This window comes from Pinus tabuliformis, chromosome 3_2 (assembly GCF_031772625.1).
Source record: "Pinus tabuliformis cultivar Carrire ecotype Pingquan chromosome 3_2, CPIR1, whole genome shotgun sequence".
NCBI lineage: Eukaryota > Viridiplantae > Streptophyta > Pinopsida > Pinales > Pinaceae > Pinus > Pinus tabuliformis.
The window spans coordinates 600,084,692-600,101,160 of NC_142302.1; the positions used below are offsets into that span (position 1 = coordinate 600,084,692).

At 39.1% G+C, this 16,469-nt stretch overlaps 1 protein-coding gene across 1 annotated transcript; it reads left to right on the forward strand.

The window, feature by feature from the left end:
* The first annotated feature begins 4,786 nt into the window (after nt 1–4,786).
* LOC149182021 (uncharacterized) lies at nt 4,787–5,857 on the forward strand. Its single transcript, XM_089418459.1, has one exon. It carries the CDS (start codon nt 4,896–4,898, stop codon nt 5,649–5,651), a length of 756 nt encoding a protein of 251 aa, XP_089274585.1. The 5' UTR covers nt 4,787–4,895; the 3' UTR covers nt 5,652–5,857.
* Nucleotides 5,858–16,469: the final 10,612 nt, after the last annotated feature.

The following is a 16,469-nucleotide window of genomic DNA, read 5'->3' on the forward strand; positions in this document are numbered from 1 at the left end:
ATAGCAGACTGATCCAGGTGGATATTGGTGGCCACCCACCTATTCCACCTAGACCTTTAGTTGATTTCAATTGTTTCCTTGTTTATTGTAGCATTTACTATTTTTAGCCCTTTTTCGAGTTCTGAGCTTCTGGAGCAGTGTTGACCCCCTAAATGATGCTTTTTAGGTTTGCAATAGCCTTGCCACAAATCCTGTAGTACTCAGAGAGATGTTTCCAATAAGACATCATACACGCCAAACGGAGATAATATGACCAAGTTACAACCCTCAGAAGTTAGCTGCCCAACTAACCCCCATGGGGCCCACGAACTCTTGGCATTCCATCTCATGGTGTCAGGGTTTTGGTTGTTTAGGGGTTTCCCTTATTGTTCAATAATAAATAGGTCATTGAGCCTCATTGTAACACAGTTCAGAGGCATGTAGCCACCGCATCTCTTCTCAGAGATAAGCTACCATCGCCCGAGCTAGTTTTATTTTCATTATGTTTGTAAGCATATTTCAATATTTTATATTAATGAAATGAAGTGTTGATTCTGCTGCATATCTGTATTTATTGTTATATCTGTAATTTTTTGCATTCCTATTTAAGTTCGATCACGAATTGTAGTTAGAAATCGAAGTAGTGGGCTAGTAGTTAGAGGTCGTAATTCAACCATCCAAACCTTTTTATTCCACGAACTCTCAAAATAGACGAGTTATGACCTCACACAAAAGCGTCCTGTCAGACAATCAGAGTCTGGTGTAATCGAGGCAACACTATATTTGGTGAATGTTAAAAGCTTTTGACCCTAGCTAACAAAAAAGTCTGATCCTGACTCTGTGTGAGCCTGCCAAGAGTAGTAGGCCTTGGCTCAAGGTGGAAATTGACTATGTTTCCTTTGGATGGTTGATTTAACTCTCGAATTACCTTTAGTGAATGAGAGAGGCACATAATTTAATATTGTTTTAATTGAAACAATTAAAGTGGAATAAGTAGGTTAGAGGAAAACCAAGGAAGAAGAAGGACTTATGCATGGAGGGAGATGAGAGAATAGGAAAAAAAACATTGAGGTAATTTATTTTATATATAGTTTGTGGGTTTCGAAAAGGGATTGCCACATTTTACACTATGTCAAAATTTAAATATGGTAACCCACAATCAATTGAATGCTAAGCATAAGCAACCATCATTAACCAAAGTTAACTAAAGTGAAACGTACTAAACCATGGTTATTTTTAACGAACCATGATCAACCATGGTTAAGCAACTTATTCCATAGGACATACAAAATCCATAGTAAAACATGATCGTCCATGGTCAAACATAACTAAACATGGTCAACCATAATCAACCATGGTAAACAATAGTAAAAGTTAGACAACCATGATCAACAATATTAATATATCATAAAAAATTCTATAATACTCATATGGATATTTAAATTCACAAATCTACCAATCCTCTCCACACACATTGGCCATCAACTAGAACAACCACAAAATTAAAAGTAATTGATATACATCAATTGACAACATTTGTGTTTAGGTAAAAAATTTAGAAGAGTTACTAGAATTGAAAATATTACTTCTTGAGATTGGGCAATTAAGGAACACCAATGATTTTCCATGGGGCCAAGTCTATTTATGCATTCAAAAATACAATTCAAGTAATGAAAATTTAAAATTTTATGTACAATTACATTAACATAAGTTCTAAAAATAGAATATTTAATTTTATTTAGCACTATTAATTACAAAAGGAATAAAATAGGCACCATTAATTACAAAAATACAAAATATTGCTAGTCAATATATATAGCTACCTCACTACCTTTGATTATACCAACATAGATCCATCTTAACCACATATCTATCAAGCTGTAAGAGGAACAAATCTCTTGAGGTGCAAATATATTTTAGAGTACAAAACTTGAAAAAATGTTTTCATCTAAGGAGATTCGAGCCCTCTAAATGGTTCATAGACCTTAGACTATACCAACATAGATCCATCTTAACCACATATTTATCACGCTGTAAGATGAACAAATCTCTTAAGGTGCAAATATATTTTAGAGTACAAAACTTGAAAAAAGGTTTTCACCTAAGGAGATTCGAGCCCTCTAGGCGGTTCATAGATCTCCAATTATACATATATACATACACATCATGTGCAATTTTTCATTGTTTAAATTGCATTTTTGAATAGATAAATAGATTCAATACCTTGAAAATCTTTTTAAACACTACCAAATCTTAAACTTACAACTCCAACAAATTTTTGGCGGATTTTTCATGGATTTTTTAAAATTTAAATATATTATCTTTATCTTAAACTTACAACTCAACAAATCTTCGGTAGATTCTCATAGATTTTTTATTTTATTTTAATTATTTTATCTTTATATTTATTTGAAGCTGATATAAAATTATGTTAAATAACATGGATATCAAAATGTTTTAATTATGGCTACAATGAAATATTTTTGCCACATTTCCTAGATACTAAGTTGTAGTATCAAAACCATAGTGAAAGTAAGATTATTAACATTTTATAGTATTTTTAACCAAAACTAATCAAATATGTATATTCATTTTTGTTTATTTTATTATAGGCAATATAATTTCTCTATTTAGAAAATATTTTAATTTTTATTTTTTAAAAAACACATGTCAATTTAAAATTAAATAAAAAAGAAATTACACATTTCCCTTAAATACACCTATCAACCTAATAATCATACTTAAATATTTTAATTCTAAATTTCATATAAAAATGTTTTCAAATAACATCATTCTTTGAATCAAAGTCACTCACAAAAACCAAGAAGATATGTGCCACGATACCATATGTTCAAGCCTTAGTCTAACTAAGGGGAGGAATTGCCCGGAAAGTTATGGAAATTTGGGTCATATTTAGAGAAAATCCTGCAAGGATTTTTGTAAATCCAACTTATAGTTGTTAAACTTCAAAATTTTAGGTGTCCTAGACGTTTTTGATGGTGTTGAATCCATTTCCACCATCAAAAACACGATTAAAACACTGCCTCTACAAGATTTTTTGATATTTTTTTGCCTGGATTCCGGCCACTTTTGGCTGTCCGGTCAAGCCACTTTGGCTTTCTGGGCAATTCCACCGCCTCTGTAGACGACTCCTATGTTCAATAGGTTTCTTCTCCCCTTTCTTTTTTGTCCTTCCTTTTTTATATACAAAACCAATGATCTCAAAGCCTCTCAATAGTAAGATCAATATTTATAAAACTATAACTCTATTAATACATTGGAGCTTTACATGCCATCCATTAGATTTAACCAAATACAAAATTAAATAAGTAATTTGCACTACCCAATACATTAATAAAACTATAACTCCACAGATATTAGTTACAATATTAGTGGCCATATCTAGATGCCTTCTACTCCTTCCATACCGTTTGATCAATAAAAGAAATTGACCCGTCACTTTGCAACCACTTGTTTTTGTTCATGCCAATTAACTTCCACCCACCAAGTTCCATCAGAGTCAGCGTCCTCAACTTGCCGGCCACCGTGTGACCTAGGGTAACTAGGGCAGCCGTTCCTTCATGTCATAATCGTAAATATGTCGTGGTCCCTCATCCCATTACTCGCGCGAAGTCCTTTCCATTGTTGGTCTTCATGGTCGGCCCAACGGCCTGTGACTGACTGTTGGGAGGGGATACCGACTAGGGATCCCATTTCTATTCTCTTTTCTAACTCGCCATCTCGTCCCGTGTGACCATGCAACCAACGCCAATCACATCTCTGAAACCCTCAATGCTGTGCCCTACAACGCTGAATTCCCTTAATATGATCCAGGATCAGTTATAAGCCAAAAATGCTTCTAATTCACAGTGCATTACACTGTGAATTGATATCGACTACGATGCAAGCGAATAACGGTGAGGCGATTTTATAAAAGAATCCATTGCCCACTTCGAGAATAAGGTCTGAACTAACTTTCTCCCCCCAAAAATTTGATTTTTCCTTATTTATGTATAAGAAATTTTAACTAGATAATCATTTAAAAAAATAGCTTATACTGAGATACGTTAAAGACTTAGAACTCATGATCCTTACGTTGGGGTTGTAATGATGATCCTCTTCATAGCTTTTACCACTTTTTAAAAAATAAACATCATCTACACATTTATAGGATGTTAATTTTTGGTGGTCCCCGTCATTCAGTCTCAACAAACACTTAATCATTAGTCAGCAGATGAACTGTCTTTTCTTCTCTGCAATAGCTACCAACTCAAAAGTCTCTCACTTCAAAGTTCAAGCATTTTCTTCCCGAAGTAGTTGACAGAACATAATGCTCCCTGAAAATTGCAGTGTGCATTAAATTTTACATTATTTGCATTTGTAAAGATATTCCTTTCATTTCTTTTTCTATCATCACAACTATTTAATTATATCTTTGGGCCAAAAAATTACATGAACAACTGGTCATACTTGCAGACAAAAGAGAATAGAATCTACCGTGAGAACCAAAAGATTACATGAACCACCGGTCATACTTGCAGACAAAAGAGAATTAAATCTGCGTTGAGAGCTGCAAATATAACGTTAAAAACACAGCTCAGATATCAGAATACCAAACACAAAAGTAACTAACAACTACTAGTACTTTTATCATTTTATCAACACAGCTCAGATATTAATAAACCAACATAAAGAGGACCCATCAACCACTATCACTTTTTATTAACAGAGGGCCCCGGTGTAACAAATTGCGGATCGAGAAAGACAGTAGCTCAGAGCAGGACATGCTATAAATAATTTTTTCTGCTGAAGCTTCAATTCATGCTCTCAGCGAACAGCCATAGATCGATTTGGGACGTTCAGCGGTGTGTTGAAGCTGCGGTTTTAGCCCTTCTGAAGCAGTTAGTTAAACTCTAATGGCGTCTCTTACAACAAGTATCATATGGTTTTCTCTGTTCACGTTGTGTTTGTTGATGAATCTTGACTGTGCAGTGGAAGCGAGAGAAATCCTGTATTTTAGTAGATTTGAAGGCAATGAGAATAGCCCTAATGGAGGAGAGAGTGGTGTTAAGAATTACAAAGATAACTATGGTGGTGATGGCGTTCGTGATGTAAATAATGGCTTCGGTTCAGAGTCCGGTGACGGTGTCGATGGTGGAGTTGGCTACGGTTCTGGCAGCGGGACTGCATATGAAGAACCCAACAATGCCTACTTTGCTGGCTCTGACGGCGCATACGGTACACAAAGGGTTCGGCAAGAAGGTATCGGTGCTAGCTATAGAGATGATTCGACCAACACCATGCCTAGCTTTCAAAATGCCGAGAATCAGGAAAATCAAGATGCCAGATTCGGGAATAGATACAGTTCACATTCCACGCCCTACCGTGGGGCCGGTGCTCGGGACGAGTCGGGTACATACTACGGATCTGCTTCTCGTTACGAGCAGAACGATGATTTCTCATCAGGGTATGGCGTTCGCTCGGGAAGCAACAACGGCTACGATTCAAGCTACAATGCGGATTCCGGTTACGATCGAAGCTTCGCTCGTAACAGTTACAACCCAGGCTCTCGTGAGTATGATCGTAATGCCTACAACTCAAACATGGGAGGCGGTGGAGGTTATGAACACACTGGATCTGGCCATGGAGAATATGTTCCTGGAAGAAATTAACGCTATGACAATCGAAGGCAAGCAGTTGTAATATTGTAACTGATAATGAAGGTTGTTTGATTATTCTAATTTTATTACCTGAATGTAATGGCTGTACTTGTTCTCCTCGTGGCATAAAATGGCTGCGGTGAACTTGTGGTAAATAATGTTTTGAGGTCATGACGTTGATAATTTGTGTGTAATAAAATTTCCAAATGTTTTGTCCATTGTTCATGTTGTTGTGATCCTTTCATTTTTGCTATGCTCTTTGGACGGATACAGTCTCTCGCTACTTTTACGGGTTAGAGAAAATTCTGGCTCTTATAAATGAGTTCAAAAAATTGGAAAAACTGACTCTCAAGCTACAGAATAGTGTCCAGAAATATATACTTCCACATTTCCATTATAAATTGAGACGAGCTTACAGTTAATGGCTTGAGCGTCTTATCGCAATCTAAAGTTCTAAACTCCAACTTGATTTGCATCCATTTTTCTGGACGGCCACATGGAGTCCATTTTATCCCCACTAGCTACAAGCATGGAAACGGCCAGGTTTAGAATTCATGAGTCTGTCAACGTAAAGGCCAGAATGGGTTTCAGCCAGCATGGCCACAAAGCGTAAGTGAAGGGCATTCTAACAATTACATTTGTTTCCCTGAAATTTGGTAATGAAATTTGGTAATAAAATTTGATCTAAATTATTTTATACTACAGGCATTTTTTATCTAAATTTTTTTATGCTACAGGCATTTGAACTTTGAATTTGGTTCTCCTTATTTACCCAGTTTGATCTAAATTATTTTATACTAAAAGCATTTGAACTTTGAATCTGATCCTCCTTTTTTTTCACTATTTTGAATCTTAAGGTTTACATAATAATTTTTCAGAGTTAAATTTTAAATTTTAGGGCTTACATAATATTTCAGTAATCAATTAAAGCATCTTTAAACATTTCACAAACACTTATTATAAAAAACCAAAATCATTTTTTTTTTTTTAACATTTTACTTTTCTTAACAAAATTTATTAATCAAATTTAATCTAAAATGTAATTTTTTTTTATACATTTTAATTTTTGTTCAAAATAAAATTTATACAATTTTATTATATAGAAAAAGTACTTATAGAGCCACCAAATTAAAGGTTCCAAAACCCATAACTAATGAGAGAAGCTTTTTATCTTCTTATAAATTAGGACAACCATATTAGTAAACGTAAACGTGGTTGATAAGGCAATTATGATTATGATTATTAATTAATATTATTATTATAATTGTTAATTAAATTTAATAACATTATTAACTAATAAATATTAATAATAATTAATTTTTTCATTAATATTTTATTCATTATAAATTAACTCATTAATATATTAAATAATAAATTAAATAATTAAATAATGGTTGACCATGGTTGGTTTTCATATTAAGACAATCATTGTCACAATGTGACATTCGACCATAGTTGGATATGATTGACAATAGTTAACCATGACTGATATTATAAATCCAATGGGAATAATAAACCCAAAGGATTGATATTGTAAACCCAAGGGAATAATAAACCCAAGAGATTAATACTAAAACACTAAGGGATTATGAACCCAAGAGAATAATATTATAAACCCAAGGCATATAAGCCCTAAGATAAATATTATAGACATGGTTGACTATAGTTGACCATGGTTCAGACAATCCTTGGACCATGGCTAACCATGCTTAACTATGGTTCAATTTCATGTCAACATAATCTTTGTGACAATGCGACGTTTGACAATGGTTGACCATGATTAACCATGGATGACCATGTTTGATTTTAGAAAACATGGTTGAGCATGGTTGACCATGAATGACCATTTTTGAGCATGGTTGATGATGATTATCATATTGAGATAATCTTTGTGATAATGCGACGACAAACCATGGTTGAGACAATGATTAATTTTCATATTGAGACAATCTTGGTTAGAATGTGAGGTTGGACCATGGTTGACCATTATTGAACAATATTAAACCCAATGTATATAAACCCTAAGATAAATATGATAAACACTAAAATAAACATGGTTGACCATGGTTTATTTTCATATTGAGGAAATCCTTTTCAAAATGTGACATTGGACCATCGTTAACTATGCTTGACCATGATAGATTTTCAAATCGACATAATATTTATCATAATTTGACATAGGACTATGGTTGACCATGGTTGATTCTCATATTCATACAATATTTGTCACAATGCGACGTCGGACTATTGTTGACCATGATTGAATTTATAAAACATGGTTGACTATCATCGATATTATTGTTGGCTTAGTGGGTCCTCACCCAGGTTCAAAGTTAGTTTTTCCAAACAAATCCCTACACCACTAGCCCTTTCGGCGTCAATCCACGGAGTGCAGACTGAAGTCTCACCCAAAGCAGTATGGAGGGGGATGTTGGAACCAAGTTTCCACACCCAGAGATTAGTGTAATGTCGTTTATGCCCTAAACCTGCCTTCTCACAGATCGATAAGCCTTTAATCAACTTCTATACCTCTGCGAATGTTCACGACTATCTTTGCGGACCTTAAACAGGTGAATCAACCACTTATACGCCTCAATGAATACTCCTAATCCCGTATTTTCCCAGATCGGCCTAAGTGTTGATAACTTTAATATGCAATAAGATATGCTTTGCGTAAACGGTTAATAATAAGTGCGTTCTTATAACAACATCAATTATATAAAGTCACGCATTAATACAATATTACTTCATAAACCCATCATTCATTACAACATAAAAGCGCATTCATTCATAACAAGAGTAAATGGACAAAACACAGAAATTTCTGGAATAATCTCTATATTAATACTTCAGCTCTACTTACAGACTTAAGACTTCCCTGCACACTGAGCTGCAAGGGTCCACGCACTCAGTTGCAGACTCTACTCTAGGCCTCTGTGCACACAGCTGCAGAGCCTCTCTTATACCCTAAGACTTCTTCGCTTTTTTCTCTACTGACCCATTACATTCATCTTCATCATCGATACTACTACCTTAGACATCCTAAGACACACCTTTTTATACAATCCTCTGGTCCTCCAACCCTGGGCAGACCTTCAAAAGCCGACTCAACTTACATAAAAGAAGGCTAAAACCATTTATGACACTTTACTATCTATGCGCTCTGCAATCACAAATTATAGAGACTTTACATTCTATACAACAAAACTTGGGCTTTTTTCCCCAAAACTGACCCTAGGGGACTCTGTCCCAACATGCCCCCAACACAAAGATCGTGACTTGTCCTCGAGTCACTCTGTTGGTGCGGAGATCTTACTGCGAAGACCTCCCAACTCTATTTGTGCCACTGCTACCTCAGCCACGCTCTGTGTGGCTTCCTGTTTGATCTACTCCACCAGCTGCTCTGTTGCTAGTCCCACATTGTCTTCCTTGATTTTTCGCTGCGTGCTCTGTAGGATAATGTAGGCCTCATCCAGCCAAGGCCCCAATCTGGCTTTAAGGACCACCTCTTTCCTCTACGCTTCTTCCCCCTGTTCATGTAGTTGTTTCGCCTTCTTCAGCTTGGCCAATAATTGTGCTATAATGATGGTGTGCGTTGTCGCTCTCACTTCATCATATTGCTGCTACAATTGACAAGCTTTTGTATTTAACCTCTGCAGGTTAGGATCTTCTTGCAGAGCTGTGACTACCTCCATGGATTTCTCGAAGAGCGCGGTGCAATCCACCACTGCGACATCCACTGCTGTGACTCCATCCTTTATAATGGCTTCGCACTGTTCTCTGACCTCTGGTGGAGTTGAAGGCTGTGACTTCAACTCTAACTCTGTGATTTTCAGATTTAGTTCAAACTGAACCTTGGCCACTTCTGTCTTGGCGTCACGCACACCTGCAGCCAACTTCCTGATCTTCGCCTCCAACGGTGCTTCCTCTAGGATATGTAGTTCTGGAACTATTTTGCATGCCTCGGCCACCACGACTGCAAGCTGGTCGGTCTGCACCTAAACTTTCTTCCGGGCCTCCAGCACTGCTCATTTCTCCATGAAACTCTATTCATTATTGACTCTATACTCGCTTATTAGGCTCAGCCTGTGCTACTCCCAGGCCTTAACCTCTGCTATCGCACCTGCTTGCACTGTGTGAAGAAACTCACTGGGGAGTGCGGCTAGGTTAAGGCCAATATTCTTCAAAGAGCTGACAATAGCCTTGTGAGCGGCTGCCTTTGCGCTCAAAGCTCCATCAGGTAGCGCGACTGCCCAAAGATCCAAGGATTGAACCATCTTTGCAGCTTGCATGGTTCCTGGTGCCAAACTTGTTAATGCAGTGTTGCTATGTCCTACACCTACCTGGATTCTATTCATCTAGATCTGTACTCGCACAAATCCTTCTGGATGGTGCTCAGTGCTTGCTTTTGCTGCTGTTGAAACTGTTGCACCAGTTCTGCAGTAGTATCCTTCACCTTGTCTCCAATTTCATCAAGGTCACCATCCGTCAAAGTAATCAGATCTAGCGAATCTTGGTGGCTTTTTTCTTCTTCCGCAATCCTTCCTTTTCCTTCTACTAGTACCGCTTCACTCGGAAGGGAGTGCTCTCCTGCTGCTCACCACCACCCTGCTCTGACCGTTCTTCCTCCTCCATTTGTGGTGAAAGAGACTTCTAACTTCTTTCGAAGCCATGTTCTTCATGATCTACCTGTTTCTTCACAGCGTACTCTACTTCTACCCAAGCCTTCTCATCGGCCTCTTTCTTGTGCTTTTTAGCCAACTATTGAACCTTCTTTTTGTCCGCGTCCTTCTTCATCTTCTCCATAGACTTCCTAGTCCCTGCGGGCATGTCGAGAGTAGAATTCCACGCTGTGGGCTAGCTCTTGATGACTTCTTCAATAGTGTCATATGTAGCAAGGTAGGGTAGGTCAAACCACTTGTTCTCAGGATCCTTTCGTGCTCAGATATATACATGGTGGAAGTCCACTTTGAACTCTATGTACCCTGAGAGTTGTTCAAACATGGTTGGCGACAACTGTGACTTCTGGTTGATGGTCGTGCGAATGTTCGCCTCCATTACTACCCAAAAGAATTTTCTCTTTGTGACCCGCACAACCTCTTTCGTGGCCTAGAGAGATGCAAATTTCGCGGCTTCCGGTAAATCTTTCTCCACTGGAGGAAACTGGCTGTCCTCTAGAAAATCCCACACGACGAGCACTATCAAGAGCAACAACCATGAATAGTGGAATGTCTTACTCTCGTCCCATGCCTCTCTACAGTTTGCGAGGAACTCACTACACAGGTAGCGTGCCCAATTGAACTATACACCCTCCGCACACTGCGCTGCCAACAAAACCACTGGTGTTGGCACCTCGTCCGCGTGGCACTTTCTCATAACCTTGCTAGCTAGAATTTGCATGGCAACCTTTACTGTGGGTTCAGTAATTGAAGTAATCAAGTACTCGCACAACTTATTCACAAGTTTCAACTTGTCTTTCATCTTCTCAGTGAGGTCGCGCTCATTTGTCCTTCTGCCAAATGCCTTAGTCGGGTTTAACTCGGAGTGTGGAAATAGTGTGATCCAATGGATCAGCATATCAGTGATGGGGTTTGACACGTTCAACCACAAGCACCTGTCATGCACCAGGCACAACAACTTCTTAATGATGGTTAGGTTTATATTTTGGCGATGATAGTGGGGTACCCACAACAGGTTCAACAACCTTGACTTGTTTACTCTGTGAATCCATTCCACAGGCTCCAACGTGGTGACACTAGACTCTTTGTAGAATACCCTCAGCATGAAAGTGTTGGTAGAAAGGTGGGGGAATCTCTCGTGGTCCGCCAAATCCAAATCTTCGTGCTTTAAGTGTGGGATCCATGCCAAGCGTGGACCTTCAAAGGTGATGTTCTTCGGTAACAGGGGTGTGTTGAGGAGGAATTGTCCTACATCTGGGTCCTTTGGGACCTTCACTTTTCCCTTGCACGAAGGGATACACTCCAGCAACCTAAATATAGGGTCCACCCCCTCAATGTCTATATCTTCTGCACCCTCCTCAGCCTCTAGATCGAGCACTTTCGCCTTCTCCTTCCCGCTTGACTTTTCTTTCCTCTAGGCTTATGTAGTGGCATGCTTGCTTGGTGAGTCGTGCACTGGCACATGATTCTTTTGTTTATCTTTATTTGGTTTTGGGACCTCCTTCACTAGCGCAGGCTTCGGCCTAGGTGACCTCAGTGGTATAGGCACTGCAATTGGAACCTCCATACTCAAAACCTCTGGAGCAGCTCCCTCGGAGGTGATAGCTTCCCCAGTACCAGCAGTCTCAGCTGCTCTGGACATTGTGCTAAGAATAAACCATTGAGTGTCTTCATATAACTTCTCAAACACAGAAGCAACGACCAAATCCACGTAAAACTGAGGATTCATAAACACTCGACATATCAACACATAAATTCTCAGGATGCAAAGTGTTTTTCGTTGGATGGCCACTCATAATTTATAGGCGAACTCGAATTCAAATTTGACCATTCCCCCCAAAATCCGTCCATAAATGCTAGATGGGCAGTAAATTTTTAAAGCTTTCACTCTTAAATTAAGGCTTAAATGTCACCCCACCGCTCCTCTTAACTGTCTCCTCACTGTCAAATCATGAACAGTGACGGTAATGGTCACTTTCTGGCTATGCTGCATGGTTTCCCCCCCCTATAACGCAACTTCCTTCATGCTTCTTCAGGCACTGTGACACCCTTATGTTTCACGCAAACCCCCTGTCATGCAGCTCTACAAATCAGGCAATGTAGTTTATAGTCCCGCGCCTCCTTGCAGCTTCCTGGAGTGGTAAGGCTATGGTACCATCACGTAGTCATTAGGTCGGATCCCTGCTGTATGGCTTCAATCAGCTTCCATATACCTTTCTAGGAAATGGATCTCCATTCAATTTCATGAGCTCAACTACTCCACCATCGATGATCTCTTTGATGAGATATGGCCCTAGCCAATGCATCTGAAATTTTCCTGGAAACTTATCAAACTTACTGTGATATAATAAAAATATATAATTTACCTTGAAGGTGCGTGGTTTGATGTGCTAATTGTGCCATGCCTTTTTGCGTTCCTTTTGAACTTGGTGATGGAATCTAGAAGAAAATCTATCTTCCTCGAGCTCTGCTTGTTGCTTGAGCCTTTCTTCTAAGGCTTCATGGTCCACCATTCCTGTAAAACCCGCTATGCGTAGACTAGGCACAATGTAATCCATAGGCATCATAGCCTCTATGCCATAGACCAACCTAAAAGGTGTCTGCCCAGTAAGCTTCTTACAAGTAGTTCTATAAATCCATAATAATGTTGGTACGTGCACGTCCAATCATTCCTCTGCGCATTGCAAACCTTTGTTAGTGCACCCTCCAATATTTTATTAAACGCCTCATCCATATTATTGGCCTGAGGATGATGTGATGTACTCTTCTGATGATAAACTTGGAATTCTTCTATCATCGTGCTGATTGTTTCATTAAGGAAATGTGTACTGCGATGAATCATCAAAATATTCAGCAAGCCAAACCTGGTTGATACATATTCAATTAAGAACTTCACTACAGTTGCCCCTATACAATCCTTCACAGGCTGTGCCTCCATCCATCTAGGCAAATACTTGGTCGCGGTGATGATATATTGTGCACCTATCTTCTTTCCTAGAGGTTGAATCAGTCCTACAAAATCAATTGCCCATTTCTCAAATGGCTGCAATGATATCCGTGGATTCAAAGGAAACTCATTCGTTCGCAATGTTCTGTCAATTCTCTGACATGCATCGCATGCCCTACAATATGCTTTGGAATCCTTGTGCAACGTCAGCCACCACAACCCAATGCGTAAAATCTTTTGCGATGTTACTTTTCCTGCATAATGGCCTCCCACACCCCCTACATAAGCTTCAGCTAGGACATTGTTTCATTCAAAATCAGGCACATAGCGTCACAGTATCTTGTCCGACCCCATCCTATACAAGTGGCCTGCAATAACAAAAAATCTTGCTGTTTGCACCACCAATTCCTTCTTCTATTAACTTTTGTATCCTTCTAGAGCCATTCTCGTAGTCAGGAAGTGGATAATGTCTGCAAAGTGATTATCTGTTACGCACACTGCAAAGAGCTGCTGGTCAGGCATCCCCTCCTCCAAATTGGTGGGCTCCTCTCCCGTTTCAATGCACGACAGATGGTCTAGCCCTGCATTCAATCATCCTGGCTTCACAATTAGCTTGAAATCATACTCCTAAAACAACAGTAACCGTCTGCATATTTCCCCCCCAAACAAAGGCTTATTGAGTAGGTACTTTAATGCAGAATGGTCTGTATACATCTTAAAGTGTTCGCCTAGCAGGTAATTTTTGAACTCCTCGACTGTGTACACCATAACCAACCCTTTGTGCTCTGTCGTCGAATAATTCTTTTCAGCCTTAGACAACTTCCTTCTTGCAAATTCTATAGGGTGATCCAATTCCCCTTCACCGGCCTGTGTCGGCACTGCTCCAAGCACAATACACATGCACATGAAATTCCTTCTTCCAATTCGGGAAGACTTTGATCGACGTGGTGACAATTTTCTCCTTCAATGCAACTAGACTCCACTAACATTCTTCATCCCAACACAATGTAACGTCCTTCTTTAGTAGCTTTTCCATTGGCGCGGTAATCTGGGCTTAACTCTTGATGAACTTCCGATAGTATCCAGTATGACCCACTATTGTGCATAGCTATTTAATGCTTCTTGGCACCTCCAAATTAATTATAACCGTGATCTTAGCAGGGTCCACCATTAATCCTTGTTTGCATACCACATGACCCAACAAGATTCTGAAAGGGACGCAAAATAAGAATTTCTTCAAGTTTTGCGCGATGTGGTACCTTCAGCATGTATCCAACATCAAGCGCAAACTAGCTACATGGTGCTTTACCAGTCCAAACACTGTCCAATCATCAAAATATACCTCCAAATTTTTTTGAATGAACTCTTCGAACTTCGTGATAACTATGCGCGAGAAGATCGCCGATGCATTTTTAAGCCCAAAATGCATTACCATATACTGAAAGAATCCCCACTCAATCGCAAAGGTTGTCTTACTCCTGCCTTGTGGCGCGATCTTTATCTGATGGTATCCATAGAACCCATCAGTGAATGAATAGGCCTCCTACCCGCCAACATTATCTAGTGCTTCATTTGTGAACAAAGTTGGAAAAGGATCATGAACGTAGGCATCGTTGAACTTCCTGAGATCTATGCAAATCCTGATTTCATCCTTTTGCTTCTTTTCCTGAACTACTATTAGACTCGCCTAATCAGATTCCTCCACCGGTTCAATAATACCTACTGCAAGCATCTTGTACAACTCTAGACGAACCTTTTCCTTGTATTTGGGATTAAGGTGATATGGCCTCTGCTTAACAGGTTTCACATCCAGTTTTAAAGTTATTTTCATCACTCCCAAATCATCAATGTTGCCTTTCAAGTCCGAAAATTTTATGGGAAACAAATCTTGATATTTGCAGAGCAACTCAGTGACCTTGTCCATCGTAGCATCATCCCAGTAGTCCCTTATCTTTGCAAACTTTGGTTCCGCCTCTGTGCCAACATTTACCTATTGGGTTTTCAATGGCACAGTGATATCTATATTCTCTATATGCGGCCCCTCAACTTTTTGGTGGCCTTCTGCCTCTGGGATGTTAATGTTCCTTAGATCCTCCTCTTCTTCTTTAACAGTCACATTATAGCACTCTAGCGCATGGCATAGCTGGGTGCTCCAATCTGGTTGAATCAAGTCCAAAGGATCTTGTGGTATTTTGAAGATTTCTGCCTTGACATCTTGTAGCACCTCGTCAATACATTTGAACCCATGTTCAAAGCTGAATGTCATCAATAATCCTTGTCTCAAAACGTCCCATTCTTTAGTGTTGCGGTGGAGCTTTGTTTCCAGGTACCAGTTCATTGGTATTACATCCAAAGTGTGACAGAATAAATGCACCCACTCAGGTTACAGCTTTGTTCTGTAAACCTCATTCCATTTTGCCAAATGATCACGTCAATCATTCCTTCCATCATATTTCTCTTTTAACTAAACTTTTGGGCAACCAAATTGCAATCTCATCATTTTTTTGTATTCACGCCATCCATCAAACTTGTCTTTATGTGTACCCCACCATCTTGCAGCTGTAGCGCGCAGTGCCAAATCTAGTGCTTGGAAGCGATGTTTCTCAGGAACTTCCCTTTCAAATGCATCCAAAAATTTATCTACGTCAGTTAGACCATCATAATAAGGAAAACTTCTTATCTCCAATGATACATAGTGCAACGATTTAGTCATCATGTTACAACACAGCGTAGATACTTCATGTAACCTATTCTGCTAGTACTCCAACTCTTCATCTGAATCTGATCTACAGGAACTTTTGCAGTCCCACGCAATGTGTCTATCATCTGTTGGATTAACCCAATCTTGGTCTCACACTGTTATTTTATATATCTAATCTAGATCATCGTCGTTTTCCGGTTCGGTATAGCACGGTCCTTCTGCTGGGTCCAAAGGTACTACTATGCGGAGCTATTTTCTTTCAAATGACATCATCTGCTTCTTCAGATTAATTACTCTATTCATTTCGATAACCCAATCAATCCCAAGGAGTGCGGGGTATGGATTGTTGTCATCCATGATCTCTATCACTTCAAATCAGCCAATGCACTTGTGCCTTCAATGTCTACTGTCACTCCCTGTAATCTTCCCATGGGGATAATATTCTATTGATTTTACATCCTCAATTGAATCGGAAACCACTACAACGTAGGACTCCCCATCCT